The sequence below is a fragment of the Equus quagga genome, chromosome 20 (assembly GCF_021613505.1).
Source record: "Equus quagga isolate Etosha38 chromosome 20, UCLA_HA_Equagga_1.0, whole genome shotgun sequence".
Classification (NCBI taxonomy): domain Eukaryota; kingdom Metazoa; phylum Chordata; class Mammalia; order Perissodactyla; family Equidae; genus Equus; species Equus quagga.
In genome coordinates this window covers 44,812,930-44,839,745 of record NC_060286.1, presented here as the reverse complement: position 1 = coordinate 44,839,745, position 26,816 = coordinate 44,812,930, and the positions used below count along the sequence as shown (strand labels likewise).

Below are 26,816 nucleotides of genomic sequence, written 5' to 3'. Positions count from 1 at the left end.
AAGTCCGCGTGCTCCACTTCGGCGGCCTGGGGTTTCACCAGTTTGGGTCCTGGGTGCAGATCTAGCACTGCTCGTCAAGCCGTGCTGAGGTGGCGTCCCACATGGCATGACTGGAAGGGCTACAACTGGAATATACAATTAGATACTGGGGGGCTTTGGGGAGAAGAAGAAGAAGAAGAAGAAAAAAGAAGACTGGCAACAGATGTTAGCTCAAGGCCAATCTTGAAAAAAAAGAATCTATGAGTCATTTTTTTCTTTGGAGGAATAATAACCCTGAGCTAACTGCTGCCAGTACTCCTCTTTTTGCTGAGAAAGACTGGCCCTGAGCTAACATCTGTGCCCATCTTCCTCTACTTTGTATATGGGACGCCTGCCCCAGCATGGCTTGATGGGCGGTGTGACGTCCGCACCTGGGATCCGAACCAGCAAACCCTGGGCCGCCGAAGTGGAACGTGCGCACTTAACTGCTGCACCATCAGGCTGGTCCACTATGAGTCCTTCATGATACTCAGAGAGAGAGCTAGAATCAAGCTGTCAGCTCCCACTGGAGGAACCCGTCACCCCGCCCGTGGGGAGGCACGCCCTTTCCACACCAGCCCCCAGCTGATGACGTGGAAGCACCATTCAACTGGAAACTCACCACTTAGAAACCTAACGGAGTGTTCTACGTGGCGGGATTAGGCGTGAAGGAGAAGCTCCTGGGACAGGTGACGAGGGTGCAAGAAGTGACATCTGCGTGCACCTCACTATGGAGGATCTGCAGCTTCAGAGAGAGCCGTGAGCCTGCTGCTTTGTTGTCACTTGCTCTGCAGAGGTACCGTCACCAGACGCGCTCTGCTGAGCCACCAAGGCATTAGAACAGCTTCTAGTCACTGGTGATGGAGGAGCACGTTAAATGACCCAGAAGGACCTAGCCAAGCAAATCCAGAGTGCGACATTTCCTGAAACAACCCAGTCAGGGTGAGGGTCAGGGTCAAACTGCTTCCGACTGAAAGACACTTCAGAGCTGTGGCACCCGATTGTGATGCTGTGCCTCAGCTAGCACCCCGGCTTGAAGAACTCACGGGAAAACCTCTTGAGGACCACTGGGGAAGCTGGCAGGGCCGGCACAGTGCGCTTTGGGCCAGGAGGACTGCTCTGCGACATGCAGGGTGCTTGGTTCTGGGGGTGAACTCAGGAGTGTCGGGTGCCGGGTCCTTCTGCGTTTTGCTTAGACACCTGGACGCTTCTGGATGAAGCCCACCTGGGAAACTCCTTACATGCGAGGAATCTGGTGGTGGTCACACGAGGCTTCACGACTCTCCTTTTTTCCGTTATAAAGTCTTTAGAAATGGGAAGGAGAGTGGACACAAGGTGCAGGGATGTGCAAATTCCCCTGGGCAGCTGCCCGGAGAGCGCGGAGCAGGACGGCAGACGAGGGGTGGAGCTGTCCGCCCTTCTCCATCTTCTGAAGTTGAAAGCGGTGAGTGCAGCCTGTTCACAGCGGTGGACGGTTTGCCCCTGTCTTGGATGACGAGCATCAGAGTGCAGCCAGGGTGCATGGGGAAGCCCTTCCAGGTTTCTCGGGCACATGTCCAGCGGAAGCTGGGCGTCATGGAAGCAAGTGACTCTCTTCTTGAGGGGACCCCAGGGGCAGTGTCAAAGCGGGTTGCAGGGTCCCCCTTCTGCTACCTGGAAACCCTCAGCCCTCAGGAAAAAGGCCAGAGCCGTGGCCAGGCCAGTGTTCTCCACTCCCGACTCAGCTGGGCCCCTCTGCCCCTCTCTTCCCCGAAGCCATCCTCACACACGCCCGCTTCGCTGGTCAGGAATTTGTGTGCAGGAGGCGGCAACGTGGGCCCTGGGGGTGGGGGTGGGCACAGCCACGGGCTCTCAGCTCACTCACTCGGCCCCTGCCCCCCAGGGGCCTAGCCATCCTTCCCAGACCCCATTGAGGCCCCCAAGGGGAGGATCAGCTGGCCTACCTGGGATTGGCTGCCATCCCTGGCCCACCAGCTGTGGCACAGAGGGTGACACCACCTGGGTTGGATCTGTGCTTCATACCTGGACCCACAAGCCAGGGTGTAGGGAGCCCTAAGTTGGGGTGCAGAAGGGAGCAAGGCCAGCATGAATTGACAGTTGTCGGTCGCCATCCCCAGGGCACCTGGCCGGCTGGCCCGATGTTGGCTCTGCCCTGACTAGGCCTGACCTCCCTCAGATCCTGGGGCCTCTGGAGGTGGCTCCCAAGGGACGGGGGGTCTTGAGTCCACCCAGAGTCTCAGTCCACTGGCTACTGCTCGTTCTGGAAGGACTGTCCTGGGCCTGAGCCCCCATGAGGTAGGTGACCCCTTGGGCGGTGGCCTTTGGTGGGTGTCACAGCCCCCTTGGCAGGTGTTTCCAGAAGGCTGGAGTGAGCCCAGTGCTCAGACCCACGTATGCTCCATGCCCTGCTTTCTAGGAACTCGCAGCCACGCACCCCGCTCTGAGAGATCACTGCTCAGGCTGGAACCAAGAGGAGCCCTGTGACCTGAGGTGGGCTGTGACCCAAATGCTCCCAGAGGAAGGACTGAGTAGGGGAGCACCCTCCACGGGGCTCCCCGGGCCTGGAGATGCCTCCGCTGGCCGTGCCTGTGACAGGGCTGGGCACTGCCGCCCCAGAAACATGGCGGGCCCAGCCCCAGCCCACAGCTGAGGAGCCTGGCTGGGCGCAGGGAGGGCCTGCACGGCGCCCTGGTCTCACCCGCGCCCCAGAACCAGCCCGTCGGGCAGAGGCGGTCCATCCAGGAGGCAGTGGGTTGGCTTCAGGCCTCGTGCTCGCCAAGGAAACTGGGCTGTGGGTTTGGATCCAAGATGTTGTAGCCTTTAGCCTGGGGTCCTGTAAGCCAGGGAGAGACAAGCCATCGTGCCTGCCACGGCCTGAAGTGCCTCAGTGAAGGACACTGTGTCCTAGGGGACCCTGTGTGGCCCCTCACGGAGAAATCCACCAGCACAGGCCACTAGGCCCTGCTGGGGTCAGCTCAGGGGCTCAGGGGCAGAGACAAGGACAGAACGTGTTAGCCCCTATCCTCGGGCAGGACCCCGCCTCAGGATGGGAGCCCGTGTGAAATGGCAGGTGCTGTCCTGGGGCCACCGTGGGCAGTGCTGGGCTGGCGCCCCGTGGGTGCTCTGGGAGGGCGAGGCCTCTTGGGGGCCGCCAGGCTCCGCGCACCCTGCCCGCAAGGAGTGCAGCCCAGCCCGAGCCCGGGAGCTGGAGCCTGTTTCGGTGGTCCCACCGCTGCATGTGCTGCGGTGGCCAGCTGGGGACTCCAGGCACCAGCTGCTCACTTCAGCTGGCCCGAGCCACTGAGAAGGTCCCGAGCGAATGCAGAAGGCACGGCCTGTCTCACGGTGTTGTGGGAGCCATGAAGAGAAGTGGGTTTGGTCCGGTTTCGTGACATCTACCCCTAGGAAAGTGACGGGGCGCCAGCGAGACAGCAGTGGCCCAGGTTGACCAACTGCAGGGCTTGCCCTATGTGTGGTTAGGGGAGTTTCCGTGCTGCTGTCACCCTGGGACTCTGCAACTTCCTGGAAGTTCTCAGCTGCCCCTGCAGGGAGGGGAGCTCGAGGCATGCCGGAGCGGGGTGGCCTGGGTAAGTCCCCGGCTCCTCGCGCTCGGGAGCCGTCACAGGGAGCCCCCGGCGGGTGGGGGTCTGATTTGTTGGTATAAAGGTAGGGGCTTTGTTGAGGGTCTTAACCCGGTCCTTCACCAAGAGGGAAGCCACAGGCACCGGTGCTGACAAATGGGTGGTGAGGCAGGAGGATGCGGGGGAGAGGAGCTGGGGCAGAGGGACAATGTCTCCTCTTGGTCCTTCAGAGACTCTTCTACCCTGGGATGTTCTTCTGCTGGCCCGGGGGCTGGGAAGTGGGAGCTCAGGGACGGGCTCGTCCCTAGGACATCTCCCCGCCTCTTCCCAGGCTCTGGGGAGCTTCCTGGGTGCCATGTGGTTGTTGCTGATTCTCGGGGTGTTGGGTAGGAGGTGGCATATAAAGCGTCTGGCTCCCTTGCCTCCGGGGCTGCCTGGGCCGAGGGGCACGTGGGGCAGGATGGAGACAGCGTGGGGTTTCTGCTGGGTCCCAGGCATGGTCTTGGGGCCAGACAGCTCGTGGGCCTCCTAGGACGGTGTTCAGAGATGCGCCTGGCATAGTGGATGTTCCACAAAGGTCTGCCACGTACGGTGGGGGGCTGGCTGCTGAGGACGGGGTGCTGGGCTGGGCAGTTCGTCTCTGTGCACAGGACAGGGATAAGATGATGCTTAGGTCTGCCAGGTGCAGGGGGGAGGGCAGGGACACCCTGGGGGAAGCAGGGAGAGGACAAGCAAGAACCGGCTGACACGGGGGGTTCCACCTCAGCAGCAGTTAGAGAAATACAAATGCGTTTAAAAAAAATCTACCAGAAGGGGAGAAACAGAAATGGATTCCCCATACTGGGAGGGGGTGAGATGGAGGTGGGGGACCGCCTGCTGAGAGCACAGGTGGGTGTGTTGTTGGGGCTGGTAACTTAGCCAGTCCCTCCCAGAGTTCACCCTGAACACAAAGACAGAAACTGAGGCAGAGATTCGGGTCGTGGGAGTGAGAGATGGGAAATAACTCGAAATGTCCAGTGACGGTGAAACGGTTACAGAAATTACAGCCAAGCCGCGAGAGGGGCTCGCCCAGGCTGAGGAAGCGGGTCTTCATAGTGTGCGCCAGGATGGGGAACCGCCCTTGGAAATGGCAAGTGAAACGGGGCAGGTGGAAGCTTGTGCGTGTGGGGGATGCTCAAGGCTTCGTTGTCTGCGCTTCTGCATCCGCTTGAAAAGTTCCGCAGTAAAAAGGTAAAAATTATATTTTAAAAGACTGGAGGGACACAGCGCAAACACAGGACCCCGGGCTCCTGGGGGAAGCGCCAGGGAGATGAGTCTTTGTCATGTCATGTGAGTGTCCATCCGGAACGTAGTGACTCTCTCATCCGGAAAATGGGCTTGTCCAAGTACCATTGTGTTGATAATAAACGGCAAAGTAGCCCTAAGTGAGCATGCTGGGGGTGGTGGCAGTGGCACGGGAAAGGCGGGCTGGAGCTGTGAGGAGCCGGGAGGGGACGGCAGGGCTGGTCGGGCAGGGAGGGTAGAAGACCCAGGGCAGGTGTGATGGGGCTTCGGGCTGACCGGGGCCTGCCCACCCTGTGGCCTTGCGACTCAGGTCATCCAAGTGGCCTCATCATGACATTGTGTCCAGACGAGCAGGACCACTGTGGGTGGGCAGTGACCGGGCGCCCAGCCTGTTGTAGTTCCCCCAGGGCACAGACCAAGGATGGAGACCCCCACGTCCCCCAGCCCCAGGCTGGCATTGTGGGCATGGCGGACTTGGCCCTTCCCCGAGGCCAAGGTCTGGCCTGGAGTCAGGCCCTGTGTCTGCACAGGGCTAGTCCCACGGGTCCAACACTTCACCGATCCCACAGCAAGACCTCCTCTGTGGGTCCCCAGAGGTGGGCTGGGCTACGGGGTGATGAGAGAAAAGAGTAGGTTGCTGTGGGCTGCCAGGAAGGGTGGGCGCAGGGCTGGTGCTGAGCAATGGAGGAGCCAGTCCTCCAGGCCCTGGGCCTCCCACCAACACCCAGCCCCGCTGGAGGCCAAAAGAGCAAGAGGAAGAGCCTGGGCCCGGGGGTGGGCAGCCCACTCCTCTGGACACGGATGCTCTGTCCACAGCCATCGCGGCCAGGCTGGACGCCGTGGTCCATGCTCCCATTCCTCACCCAGGGTTAGGCTGCCCAGGGTCCTAGCTGCTGACCAAGGACGACATGAGGACCCTCTGAGGTTGGGCAGGCGTGAGGCCCAGGCCCCCTACATGTCTTGCTCACCTCGAGGGGTCGGGGAGACACATGGGGAGCGTGGAGAGGAAGCAGAAAGTGGAAGTGGTGACAGCGGGGAGCAGGAGGGGGCGGGCGAGGGGTCACCAGGTCTGGGAAGACCCTGGGAGCAGGCCTGGGGCCTGAGACCTGAAGCCACATGCCCGTCAGGCAGAGACTGGCCTGGACAAGGCCCAGGGATGGGACGAGCTCTGAGGAGTGAAAGGCCGGGTGGCTGGAAGGTGGGTCCAGGCAGTGGACGGAGGGGCAGGAGTGGCACAGAGGGGCCAGGATGTCCTGGAGGGCTGTGAGTCGCTCTCTTAGGACGCCCCAGCACCTGGCTGTTCCACCTGGGCCTCATACTGGGCCCGCCGGTTCTTTCAACGTGGCCCCCCACCCCTGATCTGTCCAGCCAGACCGTCAGAACCTGACAGATGGGAACGTGGCCCTGGATCTGGCCACCGGCGCCTTGCACTACACGGCCGCACAGGGCAGGTGGGGCGGATCAGCCTGCCCCAGGACTCCCTGCCTCAGCCCTGGTCAGTCTGCTCTCCAAGTGCAGGGTCTGGGGCCTCAGAGGAGCAGCGCCGTGAGAGGGCCGCCCTGCCTGCAGACCTCGTCTTGGAGGGGGGCGAGCATTTCCACCACTTCCTCTGGCTTTTGCAGAAGTGGCTTCTAGAGACACAACGCTCCTCTGCTCCTGTCGACATCGGGGAAGAGCAGGCCGTACAGCCCCTCTCGGAGGCTCATCCTCCCAGCTTTCCAGAAAGCTCTGGGAGTTACTGTGAAGGCAGGGGGCTGCCAGGAGCCATTCCCAGGCAGCTCAGCCTCATGGGGATGAAGGAATCTGGCCGGGGCTGAGGCTGGTGCCTCACCTCCCAGGACTGTTCCACGTGGGCCACCATCCCAGCAGCCCCTCCCTTGGAGGCCCCAGCCCAGGCAGCCACCTCACCAGCTGAACATCTGCCCTCCCGGGACCCCTTAGTTGGGGTCACCCCCCTCACCCGTGAGCCAGGCGGGTCTCTGTTTCGGGGGTCTGCATCTCTCGCTGGGCCACAGACCCAGGCGCCACATGAGCCCCACAGGGCCACGGCCGGGAGTGCCTTGGACCGTATCCTTGAGGGCAGAGTCCTACGCGAGGGAGACCTCCTCAGCCACAGCGCCCGGGGCCTCCTTCCCCACTTTCGGGGGCTGACCTGAGACCCCGGGGTGAGACAGGCGGGGCGTAACCTCCAGGCCCACGCCTGCCGGCCCCCAGGGGATGTCCATCTCAAAAGGTCAGCATCAGTTGGAGATGGTTTCCTGGTTCCTTCTTGCTTCTGTTTCTCATCTTTGTGGGTATTTTAAAAAATTCAAAGAGTCAGTGAATTCTCTGAAGTTTCAGGTGTAAACATCTTGGCTTCCTGTTATTTCCAGCTCATAGAAACACGCTTGTAGAAGGAGCTCTGTGAGATGAATCTCCTGGCAGCGCGGCCAGCGGGCCCAGGAAGCCGATGCAGCCGCTGCCTCCCCATGACCAGGCAGCGGGGTGGGGGCTGGGCCGGCACCAGGCAGGCGGACCAGAGGCAGTGTGTAACCCCTCTGGGTCCAGCCCCGCTCCCTCCTCCTGCGGGACCCACAGACACCCGGGCCTGCCTCACAGAGCAGAGTGGCAGCAGCAGCCCCTTGGGGCTCTGAGTGTGCCATCCACCCCATCTGAGGACGGGTTTAGAGGGATCACCTCCCCTCAGACCGTCTCTGGCTGATCAGGATGGAGCCTGTTTTAGTGGCACCTCTGGTTGGGGAAAGAAGCGGAGAGATAAGGCATCCTGGATGCCACCCCCATCCGTGGCGCCTTCAGACCTGCCCCTGCTCCGTGCACTGAGGGCATCGTGGGCACTCTCCTGGAGGTCCCAGTCCCTTTCACGTGGGGCAAGGTGCTGTGACATGCTTTTAGGTCACATTTGCTTCACATCTGGGGTAATTATTTCAACAGGAAAAGTTCCTATTTTACCAGATCAAAAGTTAAGCACATTGAAGATTATTGGAAATAGATTGCAAAACTGTGCTCTGAAACATTTGTGCCAGTTTATGGTCCGTCAGCACAGTAAAGGGTGCCCACGGCCTCACACTCTCACCGACACCGAGAATTAAAGTTCCGTATTTTTGCCAACCTATTTGGCAAAAAGAGACTATCATTTGGATGTTTGTGTTTGCATTTCTTTGATTATAAGTGCAGCTGAGCCTTTTTCAGGTTTTTAGGAGCCATTTCTATTTCTTCTGTGAATTATCTGCTCATTGGCTTTGACACTTCTTTTGTTGATCTGCAGGAGTTCTTTATATATTAAGGACCTGCTGGTGTCTCCCACAGGATAAATACAAGACTCAGTGCATAGTAAATGCTTACTAACCATTTGTCGAATGACTTCATTGGTGATTTAATCTGATGTCTGTAAAGCAATTTCTATCTGCTCTTCCTTCAGGTCCTTTTAAACTCTTGGAGTAAACCTCTCAGTGGGACGGACAAGACTCCGGACGGGTGCTGGAGAGCTTACTGCAGGGCTGCCTGAAACCGGACCCGCGAAGATGCTTGGTGAGAGCCGCGTGACTCCCTTGACTTTAGGCGTTCCGGAGGGGCCTGGGAGAGCTTGGCTACCGTGTGCTTCATCTCATAACTGGGATGAGTACATCAAAAATTAGCATGCAAGAATAGGTTTATCGAAATAAGAACTAACTCAGAGACAAGAAAGCCAGAGGTTCTCCATCGAGACAGAGGGAAGTGCCCCTTTCTTACTCCCTTGAAGTGCGAGAAAAACCCAGGCCTGGGGCTGAGAGGAGGCCCACAGGCTCCTGTGTCCTCTGGGCCTCATGTCATGCCCGTATCTCGTGAGAGACCCAGTGCCGAGCCACAGAGCAGTCACAGGTGCCCCATGGGGGCCTCCCCCGTCTCCAGGGTGCTCCTCGGCCCCCACCCCAGGGAGGCTCTCCTCCCAGGAGCTCAGGGTCCACTGGGTACACGGGTGGGGGCCGGGCAGGCTCTCGCCTGTGCACCGGGCTGGGCACAGATTGGGCATGGAGGTGGGACTGGGTGTGGGAAGGTGAAGCCGGGACACCGAGTGTCCTGCTAGGTGGCCCCCGAGCAGGTGGCTTGGGAATGAACTACATTAAGAGTCCAGTAGCCACACCACAGGGGTGGGTAGTGTTGGTGGAGTGGCAGGGGGCAGGGAGGGGCCCACAGGCCTCACGTGTGCCTCCCCCTCAAGCTCTGACCCCGGGTGTGTGACCACTGGGGAGCCGTGGCAGGACAGGGTTGCACTGAGAGGGAGGTAGGGCAGGGCTGGGGCCAGGGGGTGGGGCAGCTCCATGGAGACCTCGCACGGCAAGGGGGAAGAGCCACCCAGGTGGGGATAGCTCCCACCTGAGAGCCGCCCACTGGGGCCTGGTGCCCCTCACCTTGACTCCAGCCACTAGCTGCAGCCCCATCACTTGTACAAAGAACTGGCAACCGGATCTGGTCCACTCGCTCATGCCCCTGCACCTCGACCCCTCCACCTACAAGTGGAGGTGGCGGCACGCGTCCCAGAATGTCAGGAGGCAGCGTGGCCCCCTCACATCCGTTGGGATGGCTGCTATCGAAAACAAAATACCAAGTGTTGGCGAGGTTGTGGTGGGAACGTAACACGGTGCAGCTGCTGTGGAGAACAGGGTGGCGGCTCCTCAAAAGGTTAAAAATAGAATTACCATACGATCCAGCAACTCCACTTTCGAGTGCATACCCAGAAGAACTGAAAGCAGGATCCTGAAGAGCCATCTGCACACCCGTGTTCATGGCTGCTTGATTCACAGTAGCCGAAAGGCGGAAAACCCAAGCGTCCATGGATGGACAGACAGATAAACAAACTGGGGCCCATCCACACAGTGGAGTATTATTCAGCCTTAAAAAGGAAGGAAATCCTGGCACACGCTACAACATGGATGAAGCTTGAGGACGTCATGCTCAGTGAAATAAACTAGTCACAAAAGGACAAGCCCTGTGTGACTCCACTCACATAAGAGCCCCCGAGCAGTCAAAGTCAGAGACAGAGAGCAGGACGGAGCGGGCAGGGGCTGGGGGAGGGGAGGCAGAGTCAGTGCTTCCTGGGGACAGAGTCTCAGTTTGGGAAGATGAAAAGTTCTGGAGACGGATGGTGGTGATGGCTGCACAACAGTGTGAATGGACTTAATGCCCCTGAACTGGACACTTAAAATGGTTAAAATGGTGAATTTTGTATTATATATATTTTACCAGAATAAAGAAGTTGGGGAAACAAAATTGGGAGAAACAGTGAGAGGCGAGACAGGGCAGCAGGATCCTGGCTTGGGGCCGAGCAGCTCCGGGGCCCTGGGTACCAGCTACTTGCTTACTTTGTGACGAGCCTCAGCTGAGGAAACAAGCAACGCTCTCTGTCACTGTCCCTGTCTAATTCTGCAACAAATCGCCCTGCCGGGGGCGCGGCTGGTGACTGTGCTGTGGACGTTGGCAGCTGGGATCCCTGGGAGGCAGCGTGCCCGGCCATGGGAGCCCTGGACAGCTGGCTGGGACACCAAGGTGATGTCGGCATTTGGGACATGCCGAGTTTTCCTTGCTGGTTGGACATCCATATGGAGAGGTCAAGGGATCATCATGCCCAGAATGTAAGTAACAACAGTGCCTTCCAGGACTCAGGGGTCACCAGGATGGAGAAGCAATGGCCCCTTCCATGAGGTCACCGTGGCCACATCAGGCGCATCCAGCCTGCTGTCCACTCCTGCAGCCAGATCATGGGCTCCCCGCTGGTGGCCGCTGTGGCTAGAGAGGGCACCGTGGACCCTGCTGGCAGCTGGGCGCTGAGTTCGCTGCGTTAGAAGCCAGGAGACTAAAGAACAAAGTCTTCCCTGCACTCAAGCTGAAGCGGATCCCCTGGGAGCTGTCTTCTAGAATTGGGGTAAAAAGGCGTTTCGATGAACATAATTTGGGAGGGTTTGTACAACGGGCTCTTGTTCTCAGAATTTGTAAATTCTCCTCCTCAGGGAAGGACGGGGGGTGGGGCGTCTCGGGACAGCTGGAGACACAAGAAGGCAGCGTGGAGAAGATGGGCTGGCGTGTGACTGGTCGTAAACAGGGATGAGCGGTGTGAAATCACGCAACACCTGACACGTGGGGTTGAAAACCAGGACCAAACCCCACACAACTAAAATGACTGCGCCAGAGCCACACACAGCGGCCGAGGGCCAGTAGGATCACAGTTCTGAGGGTTCTCGAAAATTCAAGAGGGTGAAGGTTTGATTAACTTTAGACGCTATTAAATATACACATTAAAATTTCCAGGGTAATCTCTAAAAGATTAAAATAGACAATAATTTCCAAGTCCATAGATGGGGGGACAACAGAATTTAAAAATAAATGCAAGAGGGCCAGCCCTGGGCGCCTAGTGGTTAAGTTCCTTCCGTGTGGCCTCCTTCGGTGGCCTGAGTTTGGTTCTTGGGCGCAGACCTATACCACTTGTCTGTGAGTGGCCATGCTGTGGTGGCGGCACACATAACAAAAGAGGAAGAATGGCAACAGATGTTAGCTCAGGGTGAATCTTCCTCAACAACAGCAAATAAATAAGTAAACTCAAGAAATCCAAATGAAGATGTGTCGGTTTGCTTGGTCCCTGTGACAAAGCACCACAGACGCGGGGGTTAAACAGCAGACGTGGATTCTCTCCAGCTCTGGAGGCTGGACGTCGGAGGCCGAGGCATCTGCAGGCCAGGTCCCTCTGAGGCCGTGAGGAAGGGCCCTGTCCCAGGCCCCTCTCCCTGGTGTGTGGACGGCCGTCTTCTCCCAGTGTCCAAATGTCCCCTTTTTATAAGGACACAGTCACAGAGGATTGCGACCTACCCTAGTGACCTAACTTTAACTTGATCATCTCTCCAAAGACCTCATCTCCAAAGAAGGTCACATTCTGAGTCCTGGGGGTCAGGACTCCAACATGTCTTTTTGGAGGAACACAATTCAGCTTGTAACAGAAGGCAAAAGGGGAATAAAACAAACAGAAAAAAGCAAATGAAAGCATAAAACGAGAAAACAAAATATGTCAATAATATTATAAATACAGATGGACTGAATGCAAGAGTCTTAGATTTTTAAATCCAGCCACAAGTGTGTTATAAGTGTCATGTCTAAAACAGAAGGAGACAGATAGGTTGAAAGCAGAAGGTTGGAAAAACATGCCAAAAAGTTAGTCATCAAAAGAAAGCTGATATTTCATATTAAATAACAGACAAAAGACTTTAATTAATTAATCAATCTATTGAGGAAGATCAGCCCTGAGCTAACATCTGCTGCCAATCCTCCTCTTTCTGCTGAGGAAGACTGGCCCTGAGCTAACATCTGCGCCCATCTTCCTCTGCTTTATATGTGGGATGTCTACCACAGCATGGCATGCCGAGCAGTGCTGTGTCTGCACCTGGGATTCGAACGAGCAAACCACGGGCCGCTGAAGTGGAACGTGCGCACTAAACCGCTGTGCCACTGGGCCAGCCCCTAAAAGACTTTGTATTAAAAGCATTATGAGAAATTATATTACTTTCCTATTGTTGTAACAAATTACTACAAACTTAGAGGCTTCAAAATGCAAACTTATCATCTGTTGTTCTGGGGATCAGAAGTGTGAAAGGGCTAAAATCGAGGTGTCGCAGGGCTGGTTCTGGCTGGAGGCTCCAGGAGAGAATCCACTTCCTGCCTTTTCCAGCTTCTAGAGGCTGCACACCCCTTGGCCAGTGGCCCCGCCCTCCATCCTCAAAGCCGCCAGTGGCTGGTCCAGCTGTTCTCACATCCCATCACCCCACCTCCTTTCTTTCTCCTTCTTCTGCGTTCAAGGACCCTGTGACTACACTGGGCCGGCCCAGATAATCCATGATAATCCCCCTCTTTTACTATTGTCAGCTGATTAACCAACTTAATTCCGTCTGCAATCTTAACCCCCCTTTGCTGTGTAACCAGAACTGCACATAAGCCGGACAAACTACCGTACTCACAGGTTCCGGGGTTAGGATGTGGGCATCTTTGGGGAGCCAGTATTCTGTCTACCACAGAGATAAGAGCACCGTGACATAATGATACAGAGGCCAACTCACCAAGAAAACAGAATTGTTTTAAATTCATATGTGCCAATTAACAAGAGCTTCAAATATATAAAGCAAACCTCGAGAGAACTGCAAGAAGTGGACAAAAATCCACCATCACAACAGGGGCTGTGAATCATCCTTTTCAGTAATTGGTACTCGGAGGAGGCAGAAAAGTGGGACAGATCAGGAGGAGATTGTGCCCAAGCCGGGGGAAGGGGTGGGGTGGAAGCGTGGCAGCTGCTGGCAGAGGGTAGGGGCAGCACCCAAGCCTGGATTCTGTCGAGAACGGGCTCAGAAGAGCACTTGCTCAGCAGTTGGAGAGTAAACTTACTTTTCGAGCAGACCAACAACACTTCTGCAAAACGACCTCAGTGAGTGGCAAGGACTTGGTTCTGCACAGCCTGTGTTCTCTGTCCGTGATGCCGTCAGGTTGGCGATCAATGATCTGAGGATCACTTTAAGAAACTCCTTTGGAATTTTTAAATCCCCGGTGGGTCTAGTCGGGAGTTACCACGAGTCTTATCCTTTCTTAGAACTGTAAAGTCTCTTCCACGTGGTTCCCAGCCACACCCATCCTCACACTTGTCTCTGTCCCACAGGAAACGCCACCCCAATGACCCTGTCTCCTGGCATAGCTTCCTCCAACTGCAACGTGTCCTTCGAGGAGAGCAGAGTGTTCCTGGTGGTGGTGTACGGCGCCGTGTGTGCGCTGGGCCTGCCGGCCAACTGCCTGACGGCGTGGCTGACGCTGCTGCAGGCGCTCCAGGGCAACGTGCTGGCCGTCTACCTGTTCTGCCTGGCGCTGTGCGAGCTGCTGTACATCAGCACCCTGCCGCTCTGGATCCTCTACATCTGGAAACAGCACCGCTGGACCCTGGGCCTGTGGGCCTGCAAGGTGACTGGCTACATCTTTTTCTGCAACCTGTACGTCAGCATCCTCTTCCTGTGCTGCATCTCCTGCGACCGCTTCATGGCGGTGGTGTACGCTCTGGAGAGCCGGGGCCACCGCCAGCAGAAGACTGCCATCCTCATCTCCGTGTCCGTCTTTGTTCTTGTCGGGCTTGTCCACTACCCAGTGTTCCAAATGGAAGAGAAGGACACCTGCTTCGAGACGCTGCCGATGACCAGCAAGATCGCCAGCTACTACTACTCACGGTTCACCGTCGGCTTCGCCATCCCTCTCGCCATCATTGCCTTCACCAACCAGCGGATCTTCAGGAGCGTCAAGCTGAGCGTGGGCCTGAGCGCCGCCCGGAAGGCCAAGGTGAAGAACTTGGCCACCGCAGTCGTGGTCATCTTCCTGGTCTGCTTCGCCCCCTACCACGTGGTGCTCCTCATCAAAGCCATCGCCTTCTCCTACTACCAAGGAGACGTGGTCTCCGTGTGTGCCTTCGAAGGCAGCCTGTACACGGTCTCTGTGGTGTTCCTCTGCCTGTCCACGGTGAACAGCGTGGCCGACCCCATCATCTATGTGCTGGCCAGCCGTTCACGGCAAGAAGCATTTGGAATTCACAAGGTGTGGAAAAAGTGGTCCACAAAGACGGATGTCACCTGCTCGAAGGACTCAGAGGAGGTGCAATTGCCCATGTCACTCGCAAATGGCCACATGTCCCCGAGGCCTGTCCATGCGCCAGAGTCATAGCTGGCACATGGGGCTCACTGTGTGCCCTGGAGAGGCTGAACAAACACTCCTGCTGAGCCCAGTGTGCTGCAGGGTGGGATGGCCGGTGCAGGAGCCTGGGGGCCTGCTGCCTGGCCCCCCCACTGAGCCCACCAGCTGGGGTCTGTGGTGCTGGTTGTGCAGCCCCTCGGGAAGACACGCCATCGATTGCTCACTCCTGGAGCCACACCCTGCGGGAGCCTCTGCCCCTTGGAGGTCCCAATCCGCTAGGCTCTCCCACTGGGTGCAGAAGCCCCACGTGGAAGGTGGCGGCACGCCCAGAGTCAGGTGATGCTTCCGGCTGCAGGGAGCCCGGGGAGCTGGCAGCAGGCGAGGGGCTTCTTCATACGTGGCTTGTTCTGGCTGGATCTCTCGGCCATTAGCAAACAGCAGGGCTGCTGGCAGAGGCCACGTGCCTGCCTGGTACTGCCGGCAGCTGGCACATGCCGTGCACGGGCTGGGGGCCCGGTCAGCATCCATGGTGATGACTTTATTTTCTGTGCTTTTCTGCCAGCGTTGATTGGATGATGGTGACAGTACATTGTGGGGCCTTCGTGCTTCTGCCTCAGCACATGTGTGCAAACTGTGCATCTTTGCACAGTGCCCAGCCACTGTGGGACAGCCAGGATGCAGGCGGGGGCAGGAGCCCAGCCCTGAGGGCCCTCGGCTGGGGCTGGCTCTGTGCTGAGCAGGTCTGACGCTGTAGGCTGCTTCGGACCCCTTGCGGCAGCTGCGGGGAAGTCTGCCAGCTGCTCTGGCTCCCAGCAGGGCAGCCCACGTGTCCTCAGCATGGAGCCCCAGGAGCTCATGTCAGGAGCACCCGTCAGCTAGAAACATTGCTGGGCTCCCCAGGAAGGCGGCACACCTGCTGACGAGGCTCAGAGGATGGTTGGAAGTCCTTCACATCAACGCCTTCTGGCTTCGTTGTCAGGGGAGAGGCCAGCCGAGGGTTCGGGACAGAGCGAACTGGGAGCAGGCAGGTGACGGCCCCTCCGCCTCCAGCCCCTCACTAAGGTGCGTATGGGGCCCGGATGGAGCCCGGAACTGGGTCTGCCGTGTGGCCGAGAGAAAGTGGGTGCCCTGCAAACCACACAGCTCAGAGTCAGATCCTGGCTCTGCCCCTGACAAGCCTCATCTAGGCCAGGTCGTGTCGCTGCCTCAGTTTCCCCGTCTGTAGCAAGGCCAACGACACCTACCTCACCGAGTCAGCGTCAGGTGCTGGCCCACTACCTCTGCCTCAAGCACTTCACCCCTACCCCCAGCACAGCGCTGTGAACCAGCGAACCAGCGAGCTCAGCAGGCCCCCTGGGGCGTGGAGGGCCTGGCACCCGTGACACACAGTGCAGCGTCCCTTTGCCGTGGAAGCTCTGCTGGGCCGTAGTGCTGAATTATGTTCTCATTTCTGTACGGCTGCTGTCGACTGTCCTTCTTCACTGTGAGAGACATTGAGAAAATAAGTTTAGAAATAAAAAGGCAAAAATACACGTCAGTCCTAACTTCCTTTTTAAATGGAATAATGTCATTTTCCCTTTCCAGGTAAATGCTTCCCTCTGGGGCTCTCTTGGAGGCCCAGGCCCATGAGAGGGGCGGGCACCCTGGGCTCTCACAGGGATGGGCTGCGGATTCTGGGAACAGTCTGGAATACTCAGGGCTGGGAGGAGGGCAAAGACAGCCATCGGGCACTCGAGGCTTCCACGGTATCTGCTGTGCTGGCTTCCGGGGCTGTTGGAACTAATCACCTCACACCACATGGCTTAAAACAAAGATGATCCTCTCTCGGTTCTGGGGCTGGAAGTCGCAGAGCACGGTGGGGGCGGGGGCAGTCCCCGGGGCTCTGAGGAAGAGTGGCTCCAGGCCTCCCTCCGCCCCGGTGCACCGGCAGCATCCTGGGCCTTCGTTGGCTTGTGGCCGCACCACTGCCCTCTCTGCCTCGTCTTCACACAGCCTCCTCCACCGCCTGTCTCTGTGTCTCTGCTTCTGTCTCAAAGCCCCATGCTGGGATCCAGGGGCCGTCTGGATGCCCGGCGCTGGCACTGCTGGGTCTGTGGGGGTCTGGACCCCATATGCTGTGCCGCGGGGCACCACCTTCTGCCCTCTCTCCTCGGGCAGCTCAGAGCCTGCCTCACGGTGACCAGGGTGATGAGGCTGTCTGCACTTAGGACCCACCAATGCACGTCCACAGAGCAGTGGAGGGATGCTAGGCCCCCAGACAGAGGGGCCTGGCTCTGTGCTGGGTCTCGAGGAGGTACTCGGGGGGCGAGGCTGAGCCCCTAGGGGACAGCAGGCTGAGGGTAAGGGGAGCTGGGGAAGTGGTGGGCAAGGGCCAGCCCAGGAGCCAGGGCCCACCTCAGCCAGAGGCGCTGCTTGCATGAGTCCGGCCTTCCTGGTCATGCTCCCCTCCCTGACCGGTCACGGTCAGTCCTGACTGGATCTCAGTCACTGAGCACAGGCGAGTCCATTTTTCATTTGACTCACGTTGCTCATGGGAAGTTCTCGGGTTACTGGTGGGGTGACCCAGGGCCCAGAGCCGACCACGCAGCCTGTGCGTGGCCTTCACTCACTGTCTCATTCCTTCACTAGTTCACTCCCTCCCTCCCTCCCTCCCTCCTTCACTCATTCATTCACACCCTCACTCACTCACTCATTCATTCACTCACTCATTCATTCACTCACTCATTCATTCACTCATTCACTCACTCACTCATTCACTCACTCCCTAGCTCATTCATTCTCTCCCTCACTCTTCTCCTCCCTCCCTTCTATCCATCCCCTCTACCAGGCGCTCCCTTTAGTGCCCCGACGGAGCGACAGAGGCAGGCACAGTGAGATGCACCCTGTACTCCCGAGGCCGTGCAAGGAGGTGGGAACTGAAGAGGAAGTCCAGAGAGACCCATGCGGCGGCTCACCACTGGGAGCCCACCACCCTACACTCCAGCCCCTTTCCACATGTGCATCCCCAGACTGGGGCTCCAGGGGAGGGGGCACCCTGCTATTTGTTCACTGCTGTCTTCCCAGCCCCTAGACGTGGCCTGTGCCTGAATGGGCCCCTTGTTGTTCTTTGAGTCACAATATGAGGGACCGGTAGCCACATGGTCCCCACGCTGTGCTTCTGGAGAGCACCGTGCCAGCCAGGAGAGCCACCCAGGCTCCCCGGACATCTCAGCACTCACGGATATCCACATGTTTGAAGAGTTATCAACCAAACTAACGGACTGTTCAGCCAGACACGCTCCGGCTTCCTGCCCTGGCAGACACACCTGCATGTCAGGGACAGAGTCAGGCCCCCTTTGTCACCCCCACTCCACCTGGCACTTCGAGTGGCTGCAGCCACAGGCGTGCACCCTGGGGGGCACTTCGGGGGGACAGGCTCAAGGAGAGCCGTGTAGGCCGGGGAGGTGGGCTTCGGTGATTTGGCTGGAGATTCTGGGGTCCCATGGTCTGGAGCTTGTCTAGAAGGGGCACAGTCCCAGTAGGGCTCCCCTCCCCGGAGCCTCCTGACCCTGGGGGAGTGACGTGTTGGGGAGGAAACAATCCTGGCTGCCTGGATGTCACTCCAAGGCCATCTGAAACCCTGGACTTGAGAGGACAGCTCACTTCGGAAGGTTATTTCCCCCTCAGAGCCCTATAATGTGGGAATGGCCACAGTACCTGCCCTCAGGGCTGCTGGGGACATTCACTGAGATCATGTCCGTCCTGCCCGCACTCCGCCTGACACACAGGGTGCTCCACAGCAAGTCAGACACCGGCTTAGTTTCTGTGGTCTTTCCTGGGGCCTGGAGCATCCCGGGTTCCTTTATGACACAGGCCCGTGTGGCCCAGTGACGGCCTCTGGGGGCACCGGCTGCAGCCACCAGGGGACGGCACTGAGATGGGAGCCGCTGGACCCAAAGGGAGGCTCCTAGGGAGGAAACTGCGTGGGGCCACCCAGAGGGGGCTGTGGGGCCAGGCACTTCCCCGGGGCTGGCAGGTCCCCTGAGCCCCCTGGGCCCAAAGCCAGATCTGAGAAGAAGAGGAACCGAGAGTGGCCCTGTGCCTGGTGACAAATGACAGCTACTCCATCAATGACAGTGACGGCCTCAGTGCGAATCTGGAGAAACCACAGGAGTGGGGGTGGGCATCGGGCGTGGGTGCCTGGAGGGGGCGCGGAGGGGGTGAACCCAGAGGCCAGCAGGGCGCCCACTCCAGGGACAGGAGGGCTGGAGACCAGTGGGGTGGAGACGAGGCCCCCGGCAGGGCCAGGCCTGTGACCGGTTCCGGGCTGCGGCGGTGGCAGCAGGGAGGCCGTCCTCGGAGGTGCCCAGTGCACAGCCCCACACCTGCCACCAGCCGCCCCAGAGCAGGCTCCCCGTGCACACCCCCTTCAGGACACGGCCAGCGTCCATGCACACCAGGATGGCCAGAATCACGGATTCGGATAAGTGTTGGCGAGGGTGTGGGGAAACTGGAGCCTCACACTCTGTTGGCGACAATGCAAGATGGTGCGGACACTCTGGGAACCAGTCTGGCAGCTCCTCAAACCATTAAACACGGGGTTACCGTGCGCCCAGCAACTCCCAGGTATATACCCAAGAGAACCGAAAACATATGTCCACATGTAACTTTGTACAAAGTGTTCACAGCGGTATTATTCGTAACGGCCAAAAAGTGGAAACAACCCAAATGTCCACCAAGAGATGAGTGGGTAAACACAAGCTTGTCTCTCTTGCAACAGAATGTCGCTTGTTACTCAGCCTTAGAAAGGAGTGAGGTGCCCACCCACGCGGTAACGTGGACGGACCTTGAAGACACCACGCCAAGTGAAAGAAGCCGGTCACAAGACGCCACACAGTGCATGATTCCACTTCCGTGAGACGCCCAGAGCAGGGAAGTCTACGGGCACAGGAGGCAGACGGGTGGTCGCCTAGGGCCGAGGGGACGGGGCAGTGGGGGTCATAGCTTGAGGGTCCTGTGTTCTCTCTGAGGTGACAGGTTCTAACATTGATGCTGGCAATGGCTGCACGCCTCTGTGAATCTACTAAAAACGATGCCTTGTGCTCCTTAAAAGGGTGAGTTGTATGTTCTGTGATTACGTCTCAATAAGGCTGTTTCAATAACTCGGGCACCTCACACCCACTCCGTCCAGACTCTGGCCCCAAGGCCCTGAGGGACAGTGTGGGGCCACTACGGCTCAAGGAGGGTGGGCTGCGAGACCTCCACCCCCGGTCCCCACGCCCCCCACTCTGCGGCTCTGGGGGTGCGCAGCCCCCGCTGACACATAGAGGCCCAGATGGGCCCCGTGTCATTTCAGGCAGCAGGGAGGCAGGGCGGGAGGGCAGCTGAGGTTCCCTGCCGGCTCTGCCCTCGGCCCCACCAGGCGACCTCCCAGCACCTCCCCCGGGGCTGTCTGCGGGAAGGTGAGCTCTGGTGCCTGTCATTTTCGCGGCTCAGAAGACGTTACCTGCCCCCATCACGATTCTTCCTACCCCGCCTGGAGATGACCAGCCCACCCATCCTGCCCGCCCCTCCGCCCTTGGGTTCAGGTCCAGTGTGGGCTCTGATTGCCTCTCAAACTTCAGCCTGCATCAGAATCACCTGGTGGGTCTGTTAAAACACAGATGGGTGGGACTCAACCCCAGAGTTTCTGAGTCTGAGAGAATTTGCATCTGTAACGAGTTCCCAGGAGATGCCGCTGCAGGCCCACACCTCCAGAACTGCTGCTCCAAGCCAAATGCCATCAGAATGGCACATGTCCAATTCTGGCCAATGAGAAGTGGGCCAGGACTTCAGCTTGCCTTCTGGAGGAAAGGCTGTCTCTTTCCCTGGACCTGCTGTAAGACTGGGTGCGAGGTCTGGAGCTGCTGCAGCCACTCTGAGACTCCGCAGGCGAAGCCATCTAAGCAGGAAGCCCACACACAGGGGAGGGCCTTTGTGTGCTGCATCCTGCCCTTCCCACTCCTTGGCCTCTTCGGTCAGGAGGACTCCAAGGGCTTTGGGTGAGTGTCAAGTGACTGATAGAGCCAGTGACTGAGACGGGAAACTTTGAGTGGGGGTAGGCGTTCTGTTTCAGATGTGTTAAGCTTCATGATATCCACGGGACACGGAGATGAGAACAAAGGAGGAGGTGGGTGCACATGTCTGGAGCTCAGGGCAAGACGGGAGGGGTGAATTTGGGTGACATTGGTGAATATGCATGAGTGAGAACACATGCCATTCTAAATCAGATAAGACAGGATGTATCTTACCAGAGAGGACTGGTCACCGGCTAAGAGGCAGCGTTTTCTTTCCTTGTGGTTGGATTAGTTTTCTATCACCACAAAAGTAGTGGTTCGAAACTATACTCATTTTTTAGCTCGAAGTCTGTAGGTCAGACATCTGACACAGCCAGATCAAGGACACAGCCGGCGGCCTTCTCATCTGGGCCCGGGGTCCTTTCTGAGCACACTCCTGTTGGTGGCAGACTTGCCTCCTGCCGTCGTGGTGCTGAGGTCCCTGTTTCCTTGTGGCCGTCGGCTGCGGCTGCTCTCTGCTCTCCCGTTCCTTCTCACGTGGCCCCTCCATCCTCAAAAACCAGCAGTGGTGCCTCGAATCCTTCTCCTGCGTGGAACTCTGTGACTTCCCTCTGCCACCAGCCGGAGAAAACTCCTCTCTCTCAGGGGTCGCGTGACCAGGTCAGGCCCTTATTCAGTCAACCTGCTGTATAATACAACACAGCCACGGAGTGACACCTTGTCATCGTCCCGGGTTCCAGGGTTCGTGCAGGAGTCTTGGGGGCCGTTTTTAGAATCCTGCCTACCACAGTGGTGCATGAAACAATGGCAAATCTTACAGTTGGAGCAGCATGAATTCTTTGGTGTGGAGTAGACAGTGCCTAATCTGTGGGGCTGGGTGAGGTCACCCAGGGAGTGGGTGTAGACAGAGAAGTAAGCGGTTTGAGGACTGGGCCCTGGGACATCCCAACGTCTGGAGCAGGGAGGAGAGGAGGAACCAGCAAGGGGGCCCCGAGAGGAGGGGGCCCGGCAGCTGAGAGAAGGTGGGAAGGGCGACCCCAAGGCACCCCACAGCACTGCAGGGCTGAGGGGTGGCACTGGCCCTCGGGTGTGTGAGCCCCAGGCCCTTGGTGGCCTCCGGAGGACAGGAAGGGGGTCAGCAGCATTGGAGTGACCCCAGGAGGGTGAGCGAGGCGGGAGGAGAAGTTTGCGATCAGGGGAGCAGAGGAAAGAGGGCACCAGAGAGGAATGTGTGACCACGGGAGGGAGGGAGGGTTTGGGGTGTTGGCTTGCAGATCAGGGGTGACCCCGTGACGAGGGAGAGCAGAGTGGGGGCACTGTGGAGCGGGGCTGAGCGGGCGGGAGGTGCGGGGTCCAGGTGCCCCGAGGAAGGTGGCAGGTGGGCTCCAGGCCTCTGGGAGGTGGATCCTGAGGGGCACATGTGGGGATACCAGCCAGCAGTTACCTGTGCTCCGCGTGAGGGACCCGGGGCTCCTTGAACAAAATCGAATCCAAACTCTCCTAGGTCCGCCACCTTCGTGGCCCACCCAGGTCTGGTGGCGTCTGTGGGTTCAGGCACCGTGTGACCCGTGTGCAGCCCGGGTTACTGGAAGGAGGGCTGTCATGGGCATTTTGGGGCACCAGCACATGACCTGCCTGCCCCCGAGGCCTGAACCCACCCAGAGGGGAGGGTCCTCCCACCAGGAGGGGCTGGCAGCACCAAAGCTGGATGTCTGGCCCCGGCAAGCTGCTCCTGGGGGCGCTGAGAGGGTCTGGGCTGTTCACCTGGGCAGGAGCCCCAGGAAATGGGGAGATCGAGGGCAGGGGTCTGCACACGGAGCGAACAGTGAGGTCCATGGACAGAGACCCTGTGGAGAAGTAGTGGGGGCTGAGACCTGGAGCCACCCCATGGCCCCAGGGAGGGGCTGGGAGGAGTGGAGAGGCCGGAGGACAGAATACGTCCTGTCCACCCGGGCTCCGTGGCCCCCTGCAGACCCTTCCCCGCCTTCCCTTCCTGGCCCCATGAGTTGGGTGGATTTCTGTTACTGGAGCAGATCCAGCCTTATGCGTGATGGGACCCATTTCCACAATTTAAATGGCACCAACTCTGCTAGTGATGTGGCTCTCGATAAATACCAAATGACATAAAGGAAAGTGTTTCTTAACGTTGTTCATTTTTTCCTATTTTTTGTAACAGTACAGAGTACAAATGAGCAATCTTCCAGGATTCTGGGCACCTAAGGACGGTAAAGGTCACCAAAACAAGTCACACGTTTCTGTTACAATGTTCTAGATGCTTAAATAAAGTGGACACGTCAAAGCGTTATTCTCAACCGACCACATCCAAAGGCCTGGGTAAGGAACCGAGATTGGTGAGGAAACTCTTCCGGCCTCTTTTACTTGGCAGCAAATCCGTCCCCTGTCCACGGCCCCCCAGAACGGCAGAGAGGAGGTGGGTCTGGGGAGGCCCAGGAAGGGTGGTGGGGTCTCGGGGCTGGGGGCCCCAGAGGGTCCACATGGGCAGATGGGCTCTCTCTCCGGGACAGGGCCACCATGCTGAGGCCTGAGGTTGCCACTGCCTATGCGACCCCACTAGCAGATCGGGGGCAGAGATGAACCCCCCAGCATGTGAGCCGGGAGCCCCGTTGTTGGTCCCAAGCCGGGCCCACGAGCAGAGGGGAGCGCAGAGGCAGGTGGAGACACAGGCACACTCAGCTACTCCTGGGTGAAGGGGCTGAGCTGTGAGGCGGAAGACCTGAATGCATATTTTTCTTTACTAAAGAAAAGATTTAATTCTCTGACAAGGTAATACACATGCACGGTAATTCCAAAGATACAAGACAGCCGGTGAGGCACCCTGCCTGGCCTGGGCCCCGCAGCCAGGGGAACATGGGAGACAGCCCCTGGGGCCAGCTTCTGTGGACCTGGCCTTAGAAGTTTTATTAGCTTAGTTACTGAAGTAAAAATATAGAATGCTCCCAAAGGGAGCCCACTGAACACGGATTGAACAGCTCCACTCACGGGGGCCCCAGAAGATTCCCTGTGCCTACTGGCCAGACGCCTTCCCCTTCCCCAGACAGCTCCGCCCGATCTGAACTTTCCATCCTTGGAATCGGCGCACACGCTCGAGCCTGGCTTCTTTCCCTGCAGTTGTGTTTGAGAGCCATGCGATTGTGGCAGGCAGCCAGGGCTAGCCTATTCTTGCGGGAGGCAGGGTGCCTGCCTGGTGCAGCCATCCTCCCGTTGGGGGCCTTTGGGTTGTTTCCAGCGTGGGGCTATGACGGGTAATCCTCCACCGGCATTCTCGCACGAGTCCCTCTGCGAACGTGGACGCACATCCTGGCAGCAGCACTGCTGAGTCAGAGGCAGCTGGACATTTTGGGTGAAAAAAGAGGACGCTCTGGAAGATGCTACCTTACTCCAGAGAGTATTTTTGATCCTAGCCAATCTGACAGCGTAAAACGGCATCTAGTGTGGCTTTACTTTGCATTGCTCTTATTCTGAGGCTGGGTGCCTTTTCAGCAGTTTAAGAACATTCTATTTCCTTTGCTCAACGGTGTGTTAATATCCTTTGCCCACTTTTTGTTGATCTCGTTTTCATTTGCAGGATATATCTGTGACTTAAGGAATTTAATCTTTCTTCTTTTTAAAGATTGGCACCTGAACTAACATCTGTTGCCAATCTTTTTTTTTCTTTCTTTCTTTCTTCTTCTCCCTAAAGCCCCCCAGTACCTAGTTGTGGACTCTAGTCGTGAGCACCTCTGGTTATGCTATGGAATTTAATCTTTTATGTGGCATGTGTCTAGGGACAAAATTTTTCCCTAGTCTTTCCACTTTGCTTGACATGCATACATTTTAAATTTGTGTGTACCCACATGGATAACAGACCATTGTCTTTTACCTGGAGAACTGCAGTAATCTACCTGGACTTTTTACGTCCACCCTCCCCCCGAATCTACTCTCGACAGTGATTCTTATCAAGCCCAATTCAGGAACTGCTCTTCTTTGCGCAGCCCTCCAGTGGTCTCCCCCTCAGAGGAAGCCCAAGTCCCCCACTGCCACCCCCACTTAAACTTGCGGGGATCACAGATTCCTTCTCACTCCACCAGGCTCTGCCGCCTCAAGGACTTGTCCCAGCCCGTCCCTCTGCCTGGAATTCTCTTCCTCCCTTCCTTCAGGTGTGATGAATAAATGAAAAGCAATAACAAATATTGGAGGTATGAGGAAGCCATTTGGTTTAAAACTAACTTGGCCTGACCTTGTTTTTCCAGAAAGGCCTGCCGTGGCCTGTCGAGCATGCATTGTTCATCTGCTTTAAACATTTACAACGTCCCAAAGCTGAGAACGATGCCCTTAAAGATATCCCCCCATATCAGCATTTCTTTATAGATAAGCACTTCTTCCCAGAAACTAAGGATTCGTGACAGACCTTCTGTGCTCATCTGGTGACCACTGACCTGCTGTGCTAGGAAAGCATCTTGTGACTGTAGTAAGAGTGATATTCCTGTCTTATCTGATGTATGTTCCTTGCTCCAAGACCACATATAACCATCCTGTACACCCCGCTTCTTCCAAGTGCTTCCTTCCTTGGGGAAGGTGGAGCCCTTGCTATAGTCCTCAGATCTGGCTCATATGATAAACTCACTCCAATTTTGATTTGTAGGTTGATTACGGATTATTTGCATCGACAGGTGTCTTCTCAGGCCCCCTTATCGATACCAGAGGCCCATATGAACAAGGTCCTCGCCCCACTTTGGCTTTTTCTGACAGCACTTACCAGCATGGCTGGTGCGTATGCATCTGTGTATTCCAGCCCCCCATCACAGGACAGGAGAGTGTCAGCACTTTTTCTTGGTTATCACTGCAGCCCTGGCCTGCACTCAAGAAATGGTACTTGATTGAATGGACTCAGGATTTTGTATCCTATTTATGACCTTTTCCACTAAGAAACTTTTCCTATGGAAACTTTCCCCTGCTTTCGACTTTCATCATTTCACTTCCCGCTCCTCCTCCCCGTCCCCAGAGCTCCTCCCCTAACTCCCGCCCCCTCCTCCATCCTCCCGGTCCTTTCCCGCCCACACCCGGCCGCTCCGCCCCGCGGGAGGGCCTGCGCAGGCGCCCTAGAGCCGCGCGCGGAGACCTGGGAGCCGGCGGGGGCGGGGCAGCCGAGGGCGCAGGCCCCAACGGCCAACGCGGCCGCGCGGGAACTCGTGCGCCAGGCCCCGCCCGTGGTTTGAACCGGAGGCCCCGCCCCCGAGCTCGGCCAATCAGCGGGCGGGGCGGCCGGCGCCATGGCGACTCTTTGTGGGCGTGGAGCGGCCCCGCCCCCGCCCCGCCCCCTGCAGGCCCCGCCCCCTCGCCCGGCCCCTCCCTCGGCGGCGGGCGCGGGCGCGGGCGGTCAGGTGAGCGTCCGGCCGGGGCGGCGGCGGCCAGGTGAGCGTCCCGGCCCTGGCGGCGGGCGGCGGGCCTTGTGCGGCGGAGGGGCTGCCCCCGGGCCGCGTCCCCGTCCCCGCTGGCCGGGCTCCTCCGCCTCGGCGGGCCCGGGGAGGACGCGCTGCCGAGCGTGGGAGGCCCTCGGCCCGGGGCGGGGGATGGTCGGGGTGGGGGGAGCTGGGGAAGGCCGGCTGGGGGGAGGCAGAGGGGGCGCGACCCGGAGGACCGGCGGCCCCAGCCCGCACGACGAGCTTTCCCCGACTTGGGGATTGCCTCTCGTGCTGTCCTGCACCATTTTAATCAGAAAGTAACCCTTCCTTGGCTTTAATGAAATTGGGGGCTCTTTTTAAGAGGAGAAACACTTAAGTTGGGCTTATTGGTCTCCGCCGGGAAGCCCCCACACCGTCTTCCTGCATTTGGCTTGGAAAAGGTCTGTGAGGGCTCCTCCTGCACTTTTAGCGGTGGCCCCCTCCTGGCCCCCACAAACCCCCCTCCTCCCCATGAAGACCTGTGGGGACCCTGATGGAGCCTCTTGTCTGGCCGACTGGAATTTACAGCCTAGCCTAGAGTGACCCGTGGCTGCCCTCCTCTCTCACTTATCCGTCCATCCTTGCTTTCATCCACCCGTCCATCGTGATCTGTCGCGGCTCTTTCTAGCTTTCCTTCCTAGTCTGCCTTCCTTGTAGAAGGAGGAGTGGATGGTGGATGTTGGCAATGGCACACTTGAATTTCATTTTAGGTCCTTTTAGCAAAACTGGGTTGGTAATGTAATGCCTTCCAAAATGGCCTGGCCTGGGGCACCCTTCTC

General features: G+C 58.0%; 1 protein-coding gene across 1 annotated transcript; it reads left to right on the top strand.

Annotated features, from left to right (window-relative positions):
* Nucleotides 1-3,570: 3,570 nt before the first annotated feature.
* GPR132 (G protein-coupled receptor 132) lies at nucleotides 3,571-16,045 on the top strand. Its single transcript, XM_046647675.1, has 3 exons — nucleotides 3,571-3,605; nucleotides 8,302-8,411; nucleotides 13,549-16,045. The coding sequence occupies exons 2-3, from the start codon at nucleotides 8,405-8,407 to the stop codon at nucleotides 14,589-14,591; spliced, it is 1,050 nt and encodes a 349-aa protein (XP_046503631.1). The 5' UTR covers nucleotides 3,571-3,605; nucleotides 8,302-8,404; the 3' UTR covers nucleotides 14,592-16,045.
* Nucleotides 16,046-26,816: the final 10,771 nt, after the last annotated feature.